We start from the raw sequence: 24,839 nt of genomic DNA, 5'->3' as shown, positions 1-24,839 counted from the left end.
TTTAAATAGATCAATTCGATTTTATATCTGATTAAATTTAGAACAAATCCTTAGAAAATGAGGAATATTCCCGAAGGAGAAAAGCAATAATTGGTGCTGTGCTTTTATTTTGATGATCAAAAGAAGCATTTTCCAGATGCGCATAATTCCCTGACATTTCAATGCCGCGCTGACAAGCGTGGTGGACAGCTATGACAGATTCAAACCATGTGATCTCGCACCCGCATTTTAAACACTTTGAACCAACCCATTGCCTCTAAGATCAATAAAAATCTTTAACTAAGAATTCACATCACCACCCTCTTCAAATGTTCCTGGTACAATATATATAATATAATATATACATCATATACTATATATTATATATACATTTGCCTTATCATCACGATGGTCATGGGGGATAACGAAGCCTATCCCACCTCTAATTGTGGGCATCAGGTGAGAGACACCCCCTGAATTGGTTGCCAGCCAATCATAAGGCACATAGAGACTTACAACCATTCACACTTACACTCATACCTAAGGGGAATTTATATTGTTCAACCAGCCTACCAGGCATGTTTGGGTGACAGTAAGGTCCAAACCTGGGATTGAACCCACGATGTGTGAATTGTCAGGGCGATGTGCTGACCACTCGCTCACCGGACAACACATACACGCATCGTTACACATCCACACTTCACAGTTTTGTGAGATCAAGGGGTCAAATCCCATGGGTTAATTCCAATGTGAAATCTAATGCAACACAGCATGTCTAAAACCATTGCAATAGATGGAGGTTGGTGCAGACAACAATAGTCTACTACGTTTATCTCATCTTCGTTATTGCTATCCCCAAGTGCCAACAGTCATTATACCATATGATTAAACACTGGTTAAATGTCCAAATTTCTAAAGTGATCAAAGAGCAAAATGACAAAAGAGAGGGAATCTTCTATAACGAAAAGAAGCATTTCAGCACCATGGAGAGCGTCATTCACTATAGAAGGATACAACAGCGGCACCCAGAGGCAACTTGGCATAATAGCTATGCTTTCAGGAGTAATCATTCTTGGAAAGGTTCCATTGAATTGCAAATGTAGATAATAACACACAACAAAACAAGGCCACACTTGTGAACAAGTGGTGGCAATGCACATATGCCAAACTGGAGGGCAACAGAATCCAAATGAAAGTGACATTCTTCCTATTACGCATCACTTGGCCTGTGATGCTTTGACTGACAGCGAAACACCCACACAAGCTGTCCGGATGGTGGGAAGAGTTCTGCTCCATCAGCAGTAATCCACTGGGTAAACATCTGATTTTTTTTACACGTGTTCACTGCAGTGCTGGATGCTTGCGGCAATTTAAAAACAAACATAGAATAGTGCATCTTTTATTCATTTGGAGATTTCATCTGGAATGTGCAATATCTGTACATTTATAGATAGTACTTTTATGTATCTAATGTAATTTTTCTACAAGTTCCAAACTGTTTCAGAGCTAACCATAAGATAAATCATCTATCCACTACCAATAATATTCACCACAACTCATGTGTGAACTGGTGACAATCCCATCTGATTTAAAGGCAAGGAGAAGGCTACTCCCAGGATTGGTTGCTAGTCTATAACAATATAAGAAAAACACAAGGTTAGACATTTCTGGGGAATGACATGGGAAAGAATCAGAATGAGGTAGACAGAATCCTGGAATAGCTTGGCGGTAAGGAGTGTCAGAGTCACGCACCTGCTTCATTGCAGACCTGTTTGTGCAAAGTTGGTGTGTATTGGATTATTGCGATGGTGATTGACGGCACAGGTCAACAGCAGAAGGACAATTTGCATTTTCATTACGCTCACCATTGACTTGCTTCTCCTGTGGTTTGAGACGCTTTCTTGCACACATGCCTGAAAATATAAATGCCCAAAGTGCATTGGTGCATTGGTGCATTTGGGGTAAGGAGCTACAAAGTTGTGTTGGGGTTATTGAAATTGCCACAGCAAAGGTAGTCAAAGTGTAACATTTACACATTTTTATCTTGACAAAACAGTTTTTATGACCCTGTTATGTAAAGGTAAAGATCTCATAAGCAATCTTTAAATATTTACATTTGTTTTGTTTATTTACTCTTGGATAGTCAGCAATTATTTGCTGTTGAACATTTGTAGTTTTACTCATACATGGCCATGTAAGCAGGATAAAGGCAATAAAACTGCATTGAGAAAGAATACAGTAAGAAAAAATACATTTGTTGAGCCAAATTAATAACATGAAAGGCTCCAAATTTTAGTAAGAGCTCTCGCTACAATGTAGCGTATTTATAAACCGCTGAAAACACCACAAAAATGAACCCATTTTTAGATAAATACTTCTGACAGTAGCAAATCAAATTGAGTATTATACGTTTTAGCAGTACAAATTTTACACACACACACACAAGTGTGACATTTTACGAGGGCAAATTCATTAGGTTATCACTGACCTGCATTCTCATAAGTGAAAACACATTTCTCTCAGAAGTACAGGTATATATTTTCCTGTAACAGGAGCAACATGAACATTCACACTTACCTGCAGAAACTTTTTGTCAGATTGTTGTGACAGGTTGGAGCCCCTAAGAGCAAAAGCAAAAGTCAGCATTGAAAATGCCTAGGGAGGACAACTGCATAAAAAAAAAGCCCTGCGGGAAGCGTGTAGAGTGTAGACTTTGGGAAGTGACACTGTGACTGGCAGAGCCATCGTCCCATTGTGTGACACAATTGTGGGACACATTGAGGTGACAAGCTCCCCAAAGTGTCTGCCCACAGGCAGCAAAAAGCTCATCTCCACACTGTGACTATTTCACACAATCGTTGCCAGGCCAGACAAAGGGAGACTGTGTGTGTTTTTATTATTTTACTTTCCCTGTCATGCTCCAAAATTCAATTTAACAGAAGGAATTTGTCCTGAAAGAATGTGCAGGCCATTTTTGTGTCTAAAAAATTATAACAGCAGGTAAAGTGGTGTTTGAATTTCATGGAATATTATCATGGAGAGAAGAAAAAAAAAAAGGTATGACAGTGGTAACCATTGGCATGACTCGTGTACAAAGAGGCCAAATGTTTTTTTCCGAGAAATTTGATGGCATACCCAGTTGAAAATAAAAGTAAATATGAACAAAAAAACAGTATGCAATGTTATGCAATCACCTAAAATGAATAATTTTCTTCTTAAAGATTTACTGCCACAAAAACAAAAGGAAATATGAACATTGAAATGTCTTTTAAATCCATTTGCATGATTCTACAGGAATTAAATATGATTAAAGCCAAGCTCTGTTTTGACAGATTAAAAAAAAAATCTTTAAAATTGGATACCCCAAATGCTCTCTTTGTGCAGGTGTACTTAATCATTTGTGAGATACTTTTTTCCAGAATTTCTCACTGTCATTGTTACACTGCAAAACTTTGAAATAGCACATTTTTCCTTTATAATAGCATGAAGGAAAGACTCAAAACTCCAGTTTCATCCAAGCTTCTTTGTTGCGCTCCCCGAGTATTGTTTTCAATGAGCAAATCCTCAGCTCTCTCTCTCACTTTGGGAGTAAAACATCCACATTCTACTACTCGAAAATCCTCTACTGCGTGGAATGCCCTATATTTGCTGCCGTGCCAACTTCCTCTGGGGGGGAGAGCATCGGAAACATCTCAAACACAGTCGGTACACCCCGTCTTTTATTTTTTGAGCAGTTGTAAAGCAGGAAAGGACATTGATGAAATGTTTGAAGACGAGGAAGTAAGAACAATTGAGGAATGACTTTAGATGAGCCTCTCATCTTAGCGCAAGTTGACTCCCACTGGACCATTACACGAGCCAACAAGCATCCATTCCCAATTTCTATCTAACTGTGTCGTCTTGTACTAGCTAAGTGAAACACTGCAGTGTACCCGAGCAAAGATTTCACCAAATTGAGTTTCTCTTTTCAGCTAGAATTGTGATGAAACATTGTCATCAGCTGGTGTTGGGTGGCAAATGGCGAGAAAAACAAGAGTGATTGATTCAATGTACTTTCTACCCAGTGTTGTAATAAAAAAAGAGGAAAATCAATAACAGTTTGTAAAGATTGCGGCTTTACTGTGGATACGTTTTCACCATTTACTCGGAAAAACAATGGGGGTTATCATCAAGGACTGAATACCAAAATGCCAACAAAGCTGTGAGGGCCTTATAGCTTATGATCATTGTTCTAGTTTATCTCAAAAGTCTTCAATCAGGTTCATCCACACATGTCCGACACAATCAGCAAATCTTTTTTTTCTAAAATACAGATAAAATCTACAAAGTGAACCCACTCCCTTAAAAAAAAATCTGATTAAGACTGATATTAGAGTCACAACCAATCACATTCAATTGTATTGATGTATTTGAGAAAAGCCTAATATTTGTATATATATTTTACACCACCTCTAAGTGGATGATTATAAATGTCAACAACATGGAAATAGTGTATATAAAGATGCCTTTGCTCGCTCTGTAAATTGCAGTAAACGTTGTAAGAGTATGACTGACATGCAGTACGTCTAACTGGTGGTAAATTGCAGTCTGAGATGGAGAAGTGTTTTGCAGAGTGGCGATTTTGTAATGCTGCTGCGATGTCATTCTGTGAGCCATAGCTGAGGGAATGATGTGTTCAGAAAAACTGCAGTGCCTTAGCTGTCAAAAATCCTCAGGGCCTCATATCTATCCAAATGACATTGGAAATTACAAGGGAAAAAGGTATATCATGACTTTTGGGACACCATCAGGGTTTAATTTGTGCTGAATCCTTCCTGATGCGGTACTTCTTGACTTTGGTGTCAGTGTGTTCCAGTTTTGTTCAACAGCATTTTTTCTTGCCTGTTACCATTGGCAGATGCTGTTCTATTATCTAGCATTAAATACGGTCATATTTGTAAATATTCATTCATTTTTCCATAATGCTTCTCCTCACAAATTGGTCCCAGCCCCTGTAAGAGACTAACTGTCTATTTTTTTTTAAATAAACAAGGATTCCACTCAGTAATATTCATTCTACCTTATAAAAATAGTTTGTATATAATAATTTAAGGTTTTCAATCCCAATTTATTGTGCTATGTCTTCCATTGTGGCAGTTCTATATAACACAGACACGAAAAAAAGGAAAATAGACTTTTACGACTAACATTGGTTGCTGTAATATCTGTCACTTTTCATAGAGGATGAAAACCATATAGTACCTCTTTGGTGTTGAATTATTGTACCTCATTTATCAAAGTGGAGGTCAAAGTGAGGAAATGTGTGAATCATATGCAACTGATTATAGTCTATCAAATACATCAGCACACATTACAAAGGCAGATACACTTCATAACACCTTTAACCTTCTCCCTGTGCTGACGGTTTAATCCGTACAGAAGCCTGTACATCAAGTAACCCCCTACAGTGTAGTAGTGTAGACTGTCCTAAATAGGACAAATGGGGTGAGTCCTGCAAGAAGGCATTGATGCGTCAAAGCCTGCCATGGCCGCTGAGAGGCTGGAGAGCCCAAGTGATTAAAGCAATGAATCACTGGTAGCGTGGTTTCAGCTTGCCAGCATCATTGCACACGCTCAGCATAGACATGACTTGGATTCAATAATTGTGAAGCTTGTTTTTATAAATAATATGGAGCAATATAACATATCTATTTGAATTCATGTCCTTTCAAGAAGTGTAGCAAATGTCAATGACAAGGATGAAGGCACTGAATGAATGGAATGTGTAGAGTCGGGGGTGATATTGCAGAACTAATAAGTGAGGGAAGTGTCGCAGACCATAAACATCCCTGCACACAATAATGCAGGGACATCATATGTCAGATTGTACTATAAACTGTATCTATGCCAGAGTAACTCAGACAGCACATTTGAAACCATCTGAAGGATTGTTTTGGGAGTTGTCCAATTGCATAATTACTCTGGTGCCTTGAGATATGAGTGACCTGATTCAAGCATTTTTTTTTTTAGATACGAGTGCTAGAGGCCGCTTGTGAATTCCTCTCACGCTTCAATAGTCACCACTTGGCAAATAAAGAACCGTTTTTCAAAAATAGAGTTACAAATGTATCTTTGTGATTTTTTAGGGGTATTTGTTGTGAAGGGGGGCAAAAAAATGGTTTTGAAATAGAAAAAAAAGAGTAAATAATATTTCTCTGTAAAACTATAATCATGACCAAAACCATCTCTGTATTTTATCTATCATTTATGATATTCAAGACGTGACTCGATGCTAATGTTGTCTAATATGAAAAGCCATGGATGAAGACAGTCACAGTCCATCACTCCAAGTTCAGTTAGCATAGTGACAGCATAGCCTACTTACAAAAGTATAGTACCGACCTGCTGCAAGTTATTTCCTACGCGGATACACGAGCAGTACCCGAGACACCATTTACGTGCAAACATATTTTCTATTGAACCATGAGAATGTCTCCATATAAACATTGTTGGCCCCAGAATAATGTCATCCTCATTTGTTCCCAACTTTGCAATGATTAGTGCCAAGACAAGGAAGTAGGGCAGGAGTGATTATAATGATAAACCCATATTGTCTGCCTTGGTATTGCCAGGAGAAATTTAAGTGGAACGGCTGCAAACTCAACTCAAATAAAAGCAGAGCAACACAACACAGTCACTTAATGAACTCCCCTACACTCTCTATTTAGAATATTGTTCTTTCTAGTTGGGATGTGCATGCTTATTCCAAGAAGAAAACTATTTCTATTCTATTTCTACACCCACACATAGACGATTCTTTGTCAACCAATCAATGACCAGCAGCGAAGCTCGAAGCGGACAAAATGAACCATTCTGTCGATCAATGGTAATGTTCCCCTTCATAGTTTTTCACAACAAAAGAGTACATTCATGTCTGAGGAAACCAACTCCAGGATCAGAATAATTCCACTATACCAAATTATAACCATTCCAAGTCTCTCCTGAATTAAGCATGAACAAAATAGGAGAGGCGCACACAAAGATTTTTTTTTAAATGAAAGCCACCATACAGAATAAAAGGGTCTGATTTGATCTTTATCTTTACTTGTAGTTGACTATAGATTTTGATAAATGCCACACTAATTGCCCCGATGTATCCACTGCTCTGCAGTTACCTTTTTATCTTAGTTTTTAACTCTCTTTGCAGTGATAAGGAGCTATTTTTTTGTCTCTTTTGAAACCAGGGGTGTCTAAACTTTCAGAAAAGCAAAGCATATAACGGACAACTTGAAATATTTCCATTTTCATTTGTTCACTATTGACGATGGGAATCAGGTTAAAAATGGAGTTGATTTCTATAAATGTTGTGGTGAATGGGTTAATTATCCAGAGGTATAAAGATATTTTTTTTAAATATACATATACTTACAATACTAAAACAAAGTAAATGTATTATTCTAAAACAAAATACTTGACATCCAGTTTTCTACATTTGTTTCAACGTTTTCAGGTTTGACTCTTGAGCTAATGTAGAGGAATTGTATAAATAACTAGTGCAAAATAATGTTTGAAGCTAAGCTTCTTATGTGGGATCTTCAATTATATTTAAATCCTTTGCCACGGGCCAATAAAAACTGGGCAGTGGGCCAGAGTTGGCCTCCGGGCTATAGTTTGGACACTCCTAAACCACAAAATTGATGGGGAAAAAAAAGTATCGGCTAAATTGTTTACTTTCCTACATTTAAGGGCAACAAGAAATCAATTTCTCACAACCCAAAAATCTCCATGGTCACACTTGAAGAATACTACTACTATTTGCTCTAGTGCAACAAGTGGAAAACAGGTATTTAAACACACTGTTTTATTGGAACATCCCCTGCTCCCTATTGTCTCTTATTGACGATTCCGTCTCAGTGTTATTTCAAACTATTTAAGGCTGTTCTTGAGGCGAGAGGACAGTGCGGTGGAGCTTAGCAGATTGCTAATTGAAATCAACTGGCACCATTTGCGAACTGCCACGGGGCTTATGGTTGAGGAGGTGGAACAGCTGAGGATAAACAATGCAACAATGAGGACATTTATCATAACTTTGAGTACAACATTGTCACAAGTGCATGTAAAGTCCATTCGTTACAAATTCTGACGCTCCCTTGCCTGGCTCGCAAAGTGGCATTTTCTTCTGCAAAAACGGAGACAGTAGAAAATGTATTAGTCATAAATATTACAGCACCGTGCCTGACATAAACCATTGGCTGATTGGGCAATAAATGATCTGATTGGATGCCATGGTAGTGACTCAGATAGTAGGAACCAGGAAGGAAATGAATACCACAATAAATGACTGAGGGTTTGTCTATTGTTTTTTCCAAGTCTCTGATTTGTTATTGTAAAACGGGTTTTCTTTTGGTATGTCCAAGTGTCGTATACATGCCTCTCCTAGTGTGGTTTTGTACTGCAGTACATTTACATTTTTGACAGTTATTTTCCCTAACAGACACAAATTTCACATTTCCAAATATTTCTATGGTCAACTGTTTCTCTGTGTCTGTAGGTTCAGATTTCTGAAAATTCAAAATATAGCGCAAATAAAATATTTTTTCCAAGCACACGAACTAACTGTGCATTTGTCTTGATCCCACGACTAACCGCACAAAGCATGTGACCTATCAAAACAACAAAATGTCCTGGTTTTAATGGACAAACCAGTCCAGAATTTTGGGGGATGTTCAACAAAGTGTGACTAATAAGCCAAAAAAATGTGACACAATTAGTTTACTATCTGTGTTTGTCTGCCATACGCCCTTTTCAAATTTTGTGCATGTGAAGACTTATGGTTTGTAAGTGGAATTGGGGTAAACTGCCTCTGTGCTTTGAATACAAAAATAGTCTGCGTTCTTCTCGACTAATAATGCAGTCTTTGCAGACGAGGGTCTAATTGCCCGAAATTGAGTTTTTTTTTAGTTTATCTACTGTAGTAATGTGAGATAACATGTTACTTCATTTGTATTCATGTGAAGAGCACAGATGAGGCACAACATCAATACATGCCCTACTACAGTTTTATGAATATATAACTCTCTGCATAATGATCTGGATCTAATCGTGATGAATCAGAAATTAATGGCCTAGCGTTTTTCACTTTATGAATATCGTTTAATTAAAATTGCTTTATTTAGCATTAAAGAAAATGTTTAATTAGGCTGGATTAACCAAAATCAGATGTGCCATTGAGCAGACAAATTGATAGGACTGAATTTTGCTTGGTGGGAAGACTACACAAAAAGTACAAAGCGGTGCAATATCATATCTCCCGGAAGTTACAGTGAAGCCTTGGGCAAACATCTAAATAGGCAACATAAAACAGTTTAGCAAAACTTTATTACTAATTGGGTACCCAGCATTTGATCGCACCTTCAAAAGGCACAAACAGTGCTTTGTCTCTGCAGGTGTGTTTTGTCCCATTAACTGTAAACAGTCCGCTCGTCAATACACTGTGTTCTATCAACTCATTCATTGCCAGTGAGGATGATAGGCATCCAATCAATTTGCACTATAGATTCGGCTATCGATTCAATATTGACCTCAACGGCAGCACATTTTTCCAGCAGATTGTACTAAAGAAAGAGGAAAAATACACATTTACTGCTTCCCAATGTCTGGCATAATAGAATTCTGGGTCATAACACACAAACATAATTAGTAAAGTAAATCTTTATGATGCTGACTAGTTGATTATTTGAAAGATTTGCCTAATTTAGTCCAATGTTTAAAAATAACTCATAAAGAAGGGCCTATATTCTCTATCTTTCACAAAGAGCTGAAATATTTATACTGAAGACATACTCATGTATACAGTAGTATAGGTACAGTACTACATACATCTATATCTTTCTATTTAATGCTGTTTTTTCCTTTTATTTTTAAAAATTGTGATATTTTATGAGTGAGTGATGTTAGTGTGACTGAGAAAAATCTCTAGTTTTAACAGAACAGATTTATGTTCATTCATTTCAATTCATAATTGGAGAAACAAGTTGTTGGGAATTAGTGTATCCATGCAATATTCTTTTCTAACTTGGAAATATATCTGTTCTCATAGGGTTTTTAGAGCTTTACTGTACTTTAATGGACTTTATATGAATGCCTTTTATCATGGTGGTGGTTATTTGGGGAGTAGGGGTTGTTATCACAGAATGAAAATATCAAACCAAGCTTAAAAAGGCCAGTATCTTTGCTAGCATCCACCTCAATGTGCTGTGGATTTGATTTAGCTGCCACCGTCTTTATTTCCCACGGGCTTTACTCCTATCACAATGAGGCAGACAGTGGGAGGGAGGGGGTGATGGGGCGAACCATCTTGCAGAACGGCCACGCTCCCGTGGCTGTGTACTATATGAGCGAGCAGCCGCTGGTGGATAATGGCTATCTGATTGATTAAACAAAGAGGGGAAGGATGTGGAGATGAGGAGGCCAAGCGGGTCGCCAGCCTTTTCTGTTAGTGAGTCTCGCGTCCACTGAAGACCACTGAAGAGGCATGTTTGTGCACTCTCATCGCTCCTATCAGTGTATGAGTTACATATATGTGTGGACTGGACATACGCTCCTTCTTCTCACTCTGCCCAAGGCCTTAATGAAGGCTGGAGATAATGGAGGAGGTAATTAGGATGGTGTGCTGCAGTTGCTGGTTAAGAATTACATTATTGATCAGCCAAAAGTTGCCAACACTGAGAAGGATTGTGAAGAAAGAAAAATCAACTCTTTAAATAAACAGCTTGAACGTCAGGAATCGGTTTTGCAGGGAGGTTGGTTCACGCATGCATTTACGCAACACAACAATATATATATTTTTTTTAGTAACCTTGGATGCCATTTAACCAGGTTTGCACCACCATTTGCATTGAAAGTATTTGAAAGTGCTTTAAGCTATTTCAGTTGGTCCATTTTGGGATCTTCTGCAGAAGTATGAGAAGGTGATCCCATTTAAATATTTATTTATTTATTGATTCACTCATTTTCCAAGCCACTTATCTTTACAAGGGTCTCGGGGGTGATGGAGCCTATCCTGTCCAGCAATCGGTAGTAGGAAAGGTACACACTGAGACTCATACAGAGGGGAAATTTGGAGTGTTCAATCAGCCTAGTATGCATTATTCCGGAATGTGGGCGGACACTGGATTACCTGGAGAAAACCCACGCAAGCCAGAGCTGAACATGCAGATTCTAAACAAGAAAGTTAGAACCCATCTGGGATTGAAACTTCAATCTTAGAACTGTGAGATCGATGCGCTAACCACCTTTTTGAAACAATGTATTCTTAATGTTAGAATTCAATTTTATACAAAACTTTACAATGATAACATGTAAAAATGCATCTATTTGATGAAAAGAAGTTATGTGTGAGAAGACCATGTATTAAACCGAAGCTGTACTCTGCAATACTGCATAATGAAAAATACAACGACGAAGAGAAGGATTTACAGCAACTAAAGAACAAAAGCATCATTAATTCACAAAGTATAAGCAAACTTAAAACTAAAAAAGTATGTTCTCCACAGACTATTCTGGAGTTAGATCTATTCAAAATGTTAAGTATGCAGTTTGCATAAGTAGTCCAATCTAACCAGGCTCTTCCACTATAATAAAATGTAGCTCATTTTTGCTCCTAATGAATTAAGTGCTCAGTACTAATGGCTGGTTGGATGGAATATAACTTGCTAGTTTGGCCTTTTTTCTTACACCTTTGTCCTTAGTAGTCATTCACACAGGACACATGCTGTTTAATTGCTATCTTAAAACTGCTGTAATTGCTTGTTGCAGGTTAAAATATAGAAGCAAAGGGGACAATATATAATATAAAAATACTTATGCTTACTCAAAAGTGGCTTTGATTTGCAGTCTGTTATATTTGCTTCTTTTATTGTTGCCATAGAGTGTGCCTCTAATAAAACATCAACAATAAAACAAACATATGTAAACACATTGTATAGTAAACACATACATCGTACATCATCTTCCCTCCTATCCTCCTGGCTGAGCACTAATCAATACATTATATGAAAACACAAGGATCTGCTTTCTCTTGCTTAAAACACAAAAGCTCACAGATTAGTTCTTTTTCACCAGAAACACACAGTTGCTACACAATGAAGGAATCTTCCATGCAGAGGTTGTTAGCCAACAGCATGACTCGCTTCAATAACTGTATCGTGATAAGTATGTACCTCTTGTCAGCTAAAAGATATTTGCATGTGCGTGCATGAAGCTGCGGTGTTCAAGCATCTCATTAAAAGCAGAAAGCATGCACTACTCCAGTTTTACTGTGTTGATCTCCAGAGGACGACACCCCTCCCCCTCTACAAACACTACACGATCAATCCAACTGGGCAATGTTAAAAGAAAAAACGATGGATGGATGTAAGAGGGGAGATTGAAGGATGAATGGTATAGAGATGGAAGGGCGGGGGTAACCGGGGAGTGAAGCATGGCAAACAGGATTGATGACAGAGTACTGCGCAAGCATAGAAATCCCATCATTTGGCCAGCAAGCAGGCCTCCAGTGGGCTGCTTGGAGAAAAAAGTGCAGTCAGAAGAGGCGAAACCATTCCTGGTGCTGAGGCAGCCATATTGTGAGAATGACTGGATTCATTCCCATTCAACTGTAACAAGCTTTAACTCTAAATGAACCCCAAAAAGCCCAGTTCTCAGTTAGTAGTTTATGCGCACCACTGCAAAAGTCCAGCAAGTTTTGTCTGATCTCTAAATGTTTAGTTTGAACACAAAAGAACCGCAAACGTTTTCTTCATTATCATTTTACTGCAGAATAGCATTACTAATCGGTGTTTGAAAATAGCCAGTTAAATTTGTTCTGTCACTACATTTGTAACCCAATTAGAAAAGAAAGCAAGATTATGATGAGTGTAGCTGCAGCTATAATGACCCTCAATTGGATGAGGGGTTGAGTATATATTATCTGTTTTTGCGCCTGGCTTCAAACGACAATTGTCTGGTGGTGTCTGTGAGAAAACAAATGATTGGTATAAAGATAATTACAAAAAACATAGAATGTTGTCTTGTGATTAGTGATGCCTTGATCCATTACTCACTATTTTCGAAGTATCGGATTATCTCATACGATCGGATTCAATCCAGTAGCTGTGTGTGTTTTAGTACCATCAGTTTTTTTTTTGGCTGCTATAAAAGTAACCAATAGGCAAATAAGTCTCCATGTCTTCTTCTCCTTAGAAAATAACAATCGTAACTGAACACCGGGTAATATTTGTAAACTGAGCATTTGTCTTAACTTCAATACAAACAATTAGTAAATCATATATTGGTTTACATTATATTTTGCATTTTTTTACTAGTCTAAAAACATTTGTATTAGTTCAACACCAGATTGATATATTGGCAAAACATCATGAGAACAATCGGTTGGAATCGGACGTCAAAAAGTGAGTATTGGGACTTCTCTAATTGTGTAGCTATGTGCATTGTGTCGTTTTAATTGCTATGGCAATGTTTGCCAAGTGAAAAGAAATATAGCAGTTACCAAGGACTCGTGCATGCAAACTGGTGGAGAGAACACCATTGTATTGTGCTGTGACTATAAGCAGAAATGCATTGACCCAATGCAAGACACCGTTTTTTTTTTCTTTTTTTTCTGGAAATACTCTATAATCACAGCCATATTTCAAAGGGCTTCAAAGACATGCCGTTCTGGGGTCCAAAGCAAGGAAAAACATGCATAGAGGCATTCTCTCGCCCTCCCTATTGTGGTAATTTTTTTCTCAAGTGGGACACATCATTCCTGATCTAACGGATTAAAAGCAGATGAAATACTCCAAGTTTTGTGCGGTGTAGCTCTTGTGGCACATTAGCGTACCTCACCTCATAAACACACTGACACCATGTAACCGACAGAGGCCCATTAAGAGCTCATTATACGGCCACTCATACAGCAACGACAACACAATGTACCGCAATAAATTGGACCCAAGCCTGCTGGAGTGCTTGGTCGCCCTAATGGAAACATGCAGAGATGAAATGAACATTTTAATGCAGATGGCTCAACGCATATGGTAAAGCTCACTAATGGAAAAGTCTGGCCTCCCAAAGATTACAGGGAACAAAGACAGGTGCATGCATATATACTATGTATGTATGCATAGCAGATTGAGACCATAGCACTGGGAAAAAAACAAGGCATCTTTTCATTTTAAAGTGCCACTGACCGAGTAATTCTGCATGTCAAAACTGCAATTTGCAACTACATATGGATATCAGCATGAAACGTAGCAAAAAACATTAATGCAGATGGAAGTTTATCGGTGGAATATTTTATGAATATCAGAATAATAATATTAATACTACAGCAATGCAAATTTGAAAATAATTATACTGGCAGCTGTGAATAAATAAATAAAGGCAACCATAAAAATATACATGGAAAATTGTTTTCTTCAGTAACCAGCAATTTTATATATATTATATTTTTGAAGGAGTTTTCTTTTTAATGATAATTGTGGTAGTCAAGTTGAATATGTTGACATTTTTTTTACTGTGATTTAGTACACATTTGGTGTTTACATTATGTTGCACCCTTACTCTTTCAATATGCAGCTATCTTTTGAGGGCAGCCAGTTCAAACAGATTAGATGTCAATCACTATCAATGGCAGCTAATGAGTAAAATATTTAAGTATCTGAAAAGGATGGGAAGTTTTACTATTAGAATTTAAGCTCTAATCAAATAGAACTATTTACCACCTTCTCCCTAACTTGTGGTAAATCTCTGCATAAAAGAGTGACAAATTACATAACTATGTTATCCAATTATTTTCCCCTCATTTCTGTCAGGAAATTTAGGTCATATTCCTGGAAGGCACCATTTTGAAGACATTTGAAAAAAGACTTTGCTCTACGGGAATGATCGCCATTTCCTGGACATGGTGTTCAGGGTGTGTGAACATAGAAAGTAATAACAAACACGCCGTTGCATTTGAAGGCAGGAAGGAAGGTAGGAAGACGGAAGGGAGACTACCCTCCAAGTTGGCCGAATATTTAGTGCCTCTGTCAGGAAGCTAAGGTTCAATGATGGACAATAGAGTTCTTTCAAGGAAGTGACTCAGCACTGATGCCACGCTAAAGAAGAAAGTTGTGGAGACATGCATGCTGCCACTCAGACAGATCAGACAAACACAGCCATCAGATAGACAAGGACACAGGTAAGTGTCATTGCACCCCCCTCCATTTTTAATTCTACTTTAAAAGCAGCTTTGAGCTTTTCAAGTGTTTTCCATGCCTGATGACAAAAGGCATGGACTTTACCAGCCTTAATTAATTATTCAATTGTCATCTTTATAGTAAAAAGTGAGAATTAAGGACGTAAATAAACTTTTACTTTGTTTACAAGTATTAAAAAAAGAGAGAAAACAGCAATTACCATTAGTATTGCATTGAGGAAAGGTTAATTTGTTCTCTGGCTATGCATTTAAAGTAAAAATATATAATAAAAAAAAAAAATAATGTGGGTTTTTTCTGTGCTTTCTATTACTTATATGAATGAGGTCACAAATATGGATGTACAATACTATTGCAAACTAGGGTTTCAAATTGGGGTACCAGCTAATCCTACTATACACTAAATATACTGTTTTTAATGGTTTGTAAGGAGTGTTGATTTTATAAATATGCACAAATTGAATGTGTGGGAAGTTTTCATCCTCTTAGGAGATTTAAATTAGAATGGTGAAATCACAAAACAAAAAAAAGGCAGCGCATGCTTGCTTCCCCAATTCATCTCGGATACAATCACTGGATGGATATGTTAAAATATAGCCTGCATTTATGTGGGCATACCGTTGTTTACCATTCAGCCTGTCTAACACATAATACTGCCTGCCACTAGCCTTGTCCCAGTTGGAAAATCCTCCCTTCCCCCATCAAAGTGCTTAAATCTGCTGATTTTAGTTTTCCAGACAAATACATTCCATTCTCGGTTGTTAGCCACAGAGGACGTCAGGAAAAATATTAGATCTTTAGAAAAGTAAACAGTTTTTTCATGCAATTTCATTGGGTAAAAAAAGGTAGAAAACCCAGAGTAAACAATGTCGTAAGTTGTACAGTATGTTGAAATATATAGGGTATGAAAACTGTTGTTTTGGGTTAAAAAAAATGTGCTGCTGTTAAGAATGTTTGCAAACAATGTACCCCTTTATTAGGGGGGCAGTATTTTGTTGAGAACACTAACACCTTAATATTGGGAACAGGAAATGTACTTCCTTCCCATTGTATTGACGGTTTATTGCTCTCACTGAGCCAAACAAAATAACCTTGTTAGATTATACCAGAATAAACATGTCAAAAGTCTCAATTTATTTTCTTATCAAAAAAAGAACAACTGAATTATGTTGGCCAGTGCCTGGATGCTATATTATAGCATCATTATTAAACCTGTTTATGATAAGAAAGAGAAAATACCTTATTCACTACAAGCATCTGCTGATGATGCAAATACAAAGTATTTGTAAAAGACTTAATAAATACACCATAAATCAAACATGCAGCTCAGAAGGCAGCTGCCCTCTAACTGTTATCACGATCAATTCTTTTTCTAATCAAACAAATGTCAATGTTATGGGTCTGGCAGTGAAAATATATCATCACTTATTTGAAGTACATGTCTGGATGGAGGCAGTTTCAAGCACTTTTAATCAACCTATCAGAAAGCAGCTTTTAGAACCGAAAATCTCCTCTGGGATCCTGACCAAAAATCAAGGTTTGGGCAGAGCATGGCACCACTCAGATAAATAGAAAAGCACTGCATGAGAAAACACATCATGTTGTACACTAAAAAAAGGAGGGCTAGACATAAGGCACTAGGAAGAAATAAAATTGCAGTTTTCAAAAAATATATTCATACTGTGTGTGTTTAGATAGTGTTTTTGCGTTAGTGAGTGCAGAATTAAGGGAAAAACAAAGGGTCCAAAGCAAGCAATGAAGGGTAGTGCGAAGAAAAGGCGTTATCATGACAATTTCAATTTTCCTTTAGATTTGGAATGTGTTCAGTTGTATCCATTTTGCTTTCTGTTTCACATGAACTCTCACCATAATTATCCTGATCTCTTGGTGACAACGACTTCCTCTACGGAGCCATCATGGCAAATATCAAGCGCGATCTCATTCTGCTTTCTTCCCTTCAAAGTTGCTGCCAGCTGTGCCACCCAGCTGCTCTCTGATCACAATTACGTCGTTACATTCAACTAAAAGCCCAGTCGCACGCTGCGGCTAAATGACGCGATTGATGTGTGACAAAACTGCAGATGGTGAAGCACAATGCCCTCAAAGTTAACATGGAAGCGGCATTGGGGATCATTTTGCCTTCTGAGGAGCTTTGTTACCGCCATTGCTTTTGACTGCGGAAAACATTCCTTTGAAGTGTCTTGTTTTCGATTAATTTTTAATTCAGACTGTCTGTGGGAATTGTGTAAGAATTGTTTTGTCATCTTTTGAAGGCAAATTTCATTACTGGGAAAGAGCTTTTACTAATAGATAGCTAAGGTTCGCTTTCCTACATGTGATTACAAAAACCCAGTTCCCTGAGAGATCATTAGCTGTGGAGATTGGAAATTATATGCACTTTAGCTTCATGGGTTGGGATCTTTTATTTACTTCTAACTTGTCTTTGTTTACTGTCTATGCAAATATGATTTAATCACAGGCAGAAGTTTCAGAATAGGCAATGCGCTTCCATTACATGGCAGAAGGTATAATAAAAGTATTTACCCGTCTGTTCCCAATTGTTTTGGCCTGGCAGATAAGTGGTTAGCGCGTAGGACTCACACTTCTGGAGTCCTGGCTCACGAATCCAGGTTGGTCAACCTGTGTGGAGTTTGCATGTTCTCCCCGGGCCTGTGTGGGTTTCCTCCGGGTACTCCGGTTTCCTCCCACATTGCAAATGGTAATCTGCTGGGATACTCTAAATTGTCCCTAGGTATGCGTGTGAGTGTGCATGGCTGTCCGTCTCCTTGTGCCCTGAGATTGGCTGGCCACCATTTTAGAGTGTCCCCCGCCTCTAGCCTGAAGTCAGCTGGGATAAGCTCCACGACCCCCTCCCACGACCCTTGTGAGAATAAAGCAGTTCATAAAATGATGAAAAAAATGAATGAATGTTTTCATTCATTCATGATCAGATTGTATATTAATTGGCAAAAAGTGTAACTCACAAGTATAAGTGGGGAAACATCACATAATAGTTGTTTTGTTTTTTTACACCCACCACTGCTTCTCTGAGCGTGTAATCAAAAAGTCTCCACAGATTTCGCACTGAACGCATCAGTGATCAGAGAGTTTGTTAGAAAATCAATAAACTCCAACTGAAATTCAGTCTCATAAAACGAGGTGGTTATTTTAGCCTATCAGTGGAAAAGGGATGATGTCCCACCAGAATGGAGTGAGTATTCATTCCACTTTAATTTCAAATTGTCACTTCTTTATGTCAGGTTTCAGTATCAAAGTAATAAAGCCTCAGGCAGAAGCATTTATTTCTAAAACTAATCATTTCAATATAGCGTGGAAAATATTTTTTTAAGGTAGGAAAAGCAGGGTTGGTCAGGTGAAAAATGTAATTTCCCAAATTGTGTTGCCTTCTTCTGGTTTAGCCCAAAAGAAAATACTTGGCTAGTCCCCATGTTTTTCAACTGGGTTCAAACATCTCGAAAGGCTGCTGAGTCACAGCTCCTTTCTTTGAATAAAAAGGGAAAATGTTCAGAGGACATCCCACCAGCATAATTGCTGATTGAATAGTCACAACAAAGATATTTTGTTGAAAGAGTCCTTGCAGAGTTTCATGCTTAGATTAATACAAAGATGGGACATTTTGGGGGACAACAAAGCTACAGTGAGAAATTTCCAGAACCTAGTAGAACTGAGATACCATATTTTAGACATTGATTGCATGTTTAAATAATTTAGATACCCATCGCCATCAGGGGAATCAAAGGAGTTATGAGCTTCAACTGAGATTGTGGGATTAGTGTCAACATTTATTTGACCAGTTTCAGACAACTTCTGCAACATACCTGCAATGAATCCCAACTAAAGCTACAGCAAATACTCAGCATCATGGGTAATCTGCTCCACATAGGTACTTAAAGTCGAGGATAAAAATTGACATGCCCTGTAAACTAAACATCAACACTGAAAGTCAAGTAACTCTGATGTATTTCTATACTATTGTGGTCCTTCTTATACATTCTTAAGCATAAAAAACAGTTTGGATGGAACCTCAATGAGGATTTTTGTCCGACCCACAGGAAATAAAGCTATTTTGAACATTCATTAATGTCAAGCAAGTGCAAACATTGCAAAACAACTCAAATGAGTGACAAAAGTAATACATTACCTTGTAATATAAAGCATATACAACCAAGTACATTTCTGAACACTTTTGACGAGATAAAAAGTTTCAGTGTAATAGTTGGGTCTGTGAGTGCTTGCCTTAGACAAAAGCACCTGAATTAGAATGCTTGTACAATACAATTATTGAATAGTCTGCTATCTTCCTGTTAGTGAATGAAAAGGCAACTACTATTCTTCATCCTGCAGATGGAGACTTTGACTGTCGTCGCTGAGTATTTAACAATCAGCCTTTAGTCAACCCTTAGTTGACAACAATTGATTCAAAGCACCAGCAGGCTATGAGAGTAGAAAAAAAATGTATTCATACAAAGTGCCTTTTCATTGCCACTTTTGCTGCCCCATCTAAAGGATTTTACAATGCTCCTTTCTAACACACATCCGATAATTTCGCCACCATTCTGGGCTCTTTTATTCCAGTACAGACCTCAGAAGTTAATCATTAGACTGAGTTACAAAGGAAATGATAACAAAAGCCTCAGCGTAAAGATAGATCTTTTCTACTCTCAACTAATTTTATTTCGTTTTTTACAGTAAGGAACAAGGATGATTTTCATCAGACTTCTTTATGCCTGCATCCTGACTGAATTGAGTATTTCAACAAAAGGTATGCATCTATCTTTGTACAATTTATCTTAGTGGTTTTCCCCTCTCTATCTCACTTAACAACTATGTGACTAACAGAATGAAACTGATAGCTATTTCATACTTTAACATGTTCAATTTCACATTTTAATGGGACACATATCACATGAAAGCATGAAACTGACAACCCTAAAATGTAAAACATAACATTTTAGCTCTTTATGAGTCAACGCCTTCCAAATTTTAATTGAAAGATTTTACGTGTTAACATAGGTTTTTTTTTCACTTTCACATTTTACTACAGAGTTTGTGTAGTAATGTAGTAATGAATTTGACTTCTGGTTCTAGAGAATGGCGAAGTTCTTTTATTGTCTTATAAATCAAAGTAACTGCGCTGATCTTGGAAAGTGTATACAAATAATAATAATGAGTATGTATGAAAACATAAAACATTTAAAAAGACAAACTGAGGCTCTGTCAGTAATCTCAACAAAAAAATAGAAAATAATTGTTAAATTCAGGAGTTAAACTGGCAAGTTTATGTATTTTTTAGTTGCTCAATTGACAGAAGTGTTGCTAAATATTCTGCACCATAAGAAAAAAACACACTGGCTACCAATCTGACACTATATTAACCTATTTTTTTTCCAGCAGTGATAATGATGTTATGATATCGGGAAGGGTGACAATCAAGTAATGCATTGTCTCTTTGTTGTTTGTGAATTTGTTTCCAGTATTAATGAGCGTCAGCAACGTTACAGCCGAGTGTGGCAAGCAAGTGGCAATACATTGTAATGTGTTGCCAGGGGCTATGGAAGGCCTATCTGTCAAACGCATAGGTTGGTCCCGAAACCACAAGCTCTTATGTCAAGTGGACGAGGGAAAATTGTACCAGAGCAATAACGCAAAAAGTGACTTCCACTGTGAGTTTAAAGAGGGCCAGTTGTCACTCATATTTGAGAAAGTGCAGCCAGTAGACAGCGGTGCCTCCAACCGTTACATGTGCAAACTGCACTCCAACCAGGGAATTTCACATGGATACAGCTGGATTGAGCTACAAGGTCAGTCATTATCTAAAGTGTCAACATATTCCAGACGGCATGTTTGTGTGAAATCTTAAGAAACTGTGATATTTTGTTGGGGTTGGTGGATGAGTGTGTTTTCCTTTTGTGTCCTTTCTATGTGATTGTATGCGTTTCACCTGATGTGTCCCTTTTGGCACTCCTTCCCTTGTATGACCCATGTGTTTGTGATTTTCATCAAACCCTGTCTGTGTATCTAAACCCCAGTTTTTGTACGTCCTTGTGGGAGTATTGTTTCCTGATTAGTAAGGTTTGCCTGTTTGGTGTGTGTTTCTCTTAATATGTAGTTTTGGTAATTTTATCCCAGTTTTTACTAATTGTTTGGTTGTTTTTCATTAAAATCTTAAATTGTGCACCGGCACTTTCCCCGTGTTTGCCTGCTTCCTGCTCCTGGGTTACACTTCGCTCTGTTGCCGGGGCAAAATTATGTCGCAAACACTTAAAATTGGCTCAGATATCCACGCACACCTCTATTCACAAAACACCTTGGCACCTGCTTTGCTAAAGCCTATGACTCAGCTTGGCAAGTAAGAGGCTGAACTAGACTTCAACCACATGACTCACTATCCCTCAGCATAAATCATTTACTTCACGGTAAAGCTGGTCAAACAAATGTTTCAGACAAAGTAGTAAAGAGACTAGTTTTAGATGTACCTTACTGCAGGGGTGGCCAAGTCCAGTCTTCGTGAGCCCCTATCCAGTCTGTTTTCCATATCTCCCTCCTCTACCGCACCTGAATCAAATGATCAACTCGTCAGCAAGCTGTCCAGAAGCTTCATACCGATCTTAATTATTTGAATCATGTGTATTGGTGGAGGGAGACATGGAAAACACTGGACAGGGGCTCTGGGGGACTGGGATTGCCCACCCCAGCCTTAATGGAATGTGACTTTTGAACGAAACTGTACCATTCAGATGGGAATCATCATTTGTGCAATGCTGCGGAACTTGTATTGATTTTTCTTTAATGTTAAGTGCCCGTGTGGGCAGTTACAGGTTGTTGCTTTTTCTCATGTATGAAATGGCAACCTATAAATGCAAGTTGAACTTTTTAAATGGTAAATCAATCATAATCGTAAAACACATTGAGATGTAATCAAGCCAAAATCACTTTAAAGACAATGGAGCAAATTGATAAAGACACGTAAATACTGGGTCTTAGTGCTGCCTTTGATACTGCAAACCACACCATTCTTTTACACATTCTACTCCCTGGTGCTGTTCAAATATGGTCAACTTCTTATCGCAGGATTCATGAAGAAATATTTCCCTTAAGAACCCTTGTGGTCCCTGCACTCCTCTGGCAGAGGACTCATTGCTCCAAGAGTCAGGACAAACAGATGGTGAGGCGTCTTTTCAGCCTCCCCTCTGGTACACTCTGCCAGAGGACATCAAGGTTGCTGAGAGTGCCCACATGTTCACAAACAGGCTAAAGAACAAGTACTTTCCTTAGTTTAGCTTTGATGTAGAATTGAATGAGTGACTGACAAGGTTTGAGGGGATGGGCTGGGATTGATGGTCCGAAGGAGAGTGGGAGGATGGGTTAATCTGGAATAATTTTAACCCATGAAGTATTCTATGCAACAAAAGCATTTTATGAATAAAGACCAACTGCATGCATTTTTGCACAAATCAATGATTCCATTCTGTTGTTGTGTTCTTCAGAGTGCTGTGGTGTGGTCAAAAGCACCATGTCCAACGGCAGCCCTACATGCATGTTCAGCTACGTCTACCCCAATGCAGATGTCTTTTGGTCTCATGATTCTCAAAACCAGTCAGATGGGCTTGTAAGACACAAGGTTTATAAGAATGTGGAAGAAGACGGTTGGCTACACATTACAAGCCAGCTGGAATCGAATACCAATGGGCCCTTTAACTGTTCTCTGAGGAGCAACACCTCGGGAAGAGAGATTGAATGCAACACAACTGAAGAGACTGAATTCCAAGACTGGAATGGACTGGAAAGTCTGGGGGTCACACAAATGGTCAGGGCCGGAGGTGAATCATTTGAATGTTCAAGGACAATTTTGTTGATGTCAATCATTGTGTTTTTCATGCAAAAATGAATGTTATCCAAATGTAATTTCATAATATTGATTGCATTAATGTTATGTAAAAATTAGGTACTACTTCCCTTATTCCTTTGCTGATAAAAACAAAAGAATTTCCACTTGTGCACTTCAAGGGTTAAGGATTCTACCTGATTGGTATGAACGAGGTAATTCCACAGCAGGGATTCATGTCAACAAATTTGCAGCTTATCTTTATAACCAATGGCAATGGGTGTTTTATCTTGTCAAACGGGGTCAAAACAAATCTAACCTGACATTGAGTAAATGTTTCAGCAGAAAAAAAAAGCCATAAACCTTCAAGTAGCAAATTATTGTTCCAGCCAGCCTTCCTTGATTCTTGCATACATTTTACATTTCTATGTCATAGTAATTATTTACAATATATATGCACGAGTCTGTATACACACAAATTGATTAGTAAAAAAAAAAAAAAAAAAAAGCATAACATTTTTCATATGCATACATATCCTTCCAAATTTTAAATGACCTAAATAGGACCAGGGCATACTAATTTAACACCATGGTTTACAAGTAAGTTGCTATACAAATAGCCGTGTGAATATAAAGTGATATTGCATTTGAAGATAAGTGATCATAATCGGCCATAACCAATTTGAATCATGAAAAGCTTGAGGCAGGAAATTTAGCTTGCTAAAAATCAGGCCAGTGCTTTATGGATATATGCTGCCCTCTATTGTAATAATAAGGACATAGAAGCTTGCAGAGCCTTTAATATAGCAGATTTGGTTTGGCTTTTTTCATGATATGTCTCATCTTATATCATTATATGAACTGATTTATCCTAATTAGGGTCGTGGGGGTGCTGGAGCCAATCCCAGCTTTCTCCAGGCCAGAGGCGGGGGACCGACCTGGACTTGAACCCAGGACCCCAGAGTTTTGAGGCTGACATGCTAACCACTTGCCCCACTGGGCCAAAATTAAGTAACTTGGTCAGGAGCCAAGGCCAACTGAACTATGAGATTCAATTGGGTTTTCTTCCATGTCAAACTACTTTGGTCGGTTTGGAATAAAATGAAAGCTTTTACCTCATTTTAGTAAAGGCATCAGCGCATTTAATTCACAAGAGGAGATGAGCTGAGACAATTTTCATGTCACTGGTTAATTGGATGAAGTGGAGCTTTTAACATGACAGTCCCACTAGGTCACACTGACATAATGACACAACAAAACCTCCCCACTTTTACTCAATCACTAGAGGTAGCATCAGATATTCTATCCCAGGAGTAGTGATTTTGAAGCTTAACTCATTTTTTAGACTAATTCATTTTGCATGACAGTTTTTGCAAGCCCAATTTTATATCAATACATAAATGTAATAATGGAGATGCATACAAACCTTTGTTTGATGCAATATTCCTAACAACTAAAAAAAAATCAAATGTGATGTTTAGCAAGTTTGAGTGAATACAATTTTTGTGTGAGTTCAAGTGTGCAGATAAAGCATTTTACCATCCTTGAGGGTATACGTTTTTGTACTTTGGTGCCTTGAGAAATGAGTTGGAGTTTATTCTTAGTAATCAGAAAACATTTGCGATAATAAATAAAATTTTCTTGAAATAGTAAATATTTTTTCTCCTATGAAACGAAAATCATCAAAATATGATCAAATAAAATGAATATTCATATTTTGTGTGTGGTGAATCCAAAGAAAAATTATATACTAACAACTAAACTATATTAAAAACTTAACATATTGAGGTGCACCT

At 37.8% G+C, this 24,839-nt stretch overlaps 1 protein-coding gene and 1 long non-coding RNA gene across 3 annotated transcripts; one reads left to right on the top strand and one right to left on the bottom strand.

Annotated features, from left to right (window-relative positions):
* Window positions 1–108: 108 nt before the first annotated feature.
* Window positions 109–21,773, bottom strand: LOC144198766 (uncharacterized). Its single transcript, XR_013326778.1, has 4 exons — window positions 21,695–21,773; window positions 2,557–2,599; window positions 1,845–1,892; window positions 109–1,747 (listed from the first exon to the last, which is right to left on the bottom strand). It is a non-coding gene; the product is annotated as an uncharacterized LOC144198766 (long non-coding RNA).
* LOC144198765 (uncharacterized) lies at window positions 15,052–24,839 on the top strand. 2 transcript variants are annotated; one of them, XM_077719957.1, is made up of 4 exons: window positions 15,052–15,181; window positions 19,908–19,980; window positions 20,693–21,019; window positions 22,706–24,839. In XM_077719957.1, the coding sequence occupies exons 2-4, from the start codon at window positions 19,920–19,922 to the stop codon at window positions 23,104–23,106; spliced, it is 789 nt and encodes a 262-aa protein (XP_077576083.1). In that variant the 5' UTR covers window positions 15,052–15,181; window positions 19,908–19,919; the 3' UTR covers window positions 23,107–24,839. The 2 variants fall into 2 exon arrangements, with proteins under 2 accessions (XP_077576083.1, XP_077576084.1); XM_077719958.1 differs by lacking the exon at window positions 15,052–15,181 and having other exon boundaries at window positions 19,651–19,980.

This window comes from Stigmatopora nigra, chromosome 6, assembly GCF_051989575.1.
Source record: "Stigmatopora nigra isolate UIUO_SnigA chromosome 6, RoL_Snig_1.1, whole genome shotgun sequence".
In the NCBI taxonomy this organism is placed as follows: Eukaryota; Metazoa; Chordata; class Actinopteri; order Syngnathiformes; family Syngnathidae; genus Stigmatopora; species Stigmatopora nigra.
The sequence above is the reverse complement of the archived record's forward strand: the minus strand, read 5'-3'. Positions and strand labels throughout refer to the sequence as shown.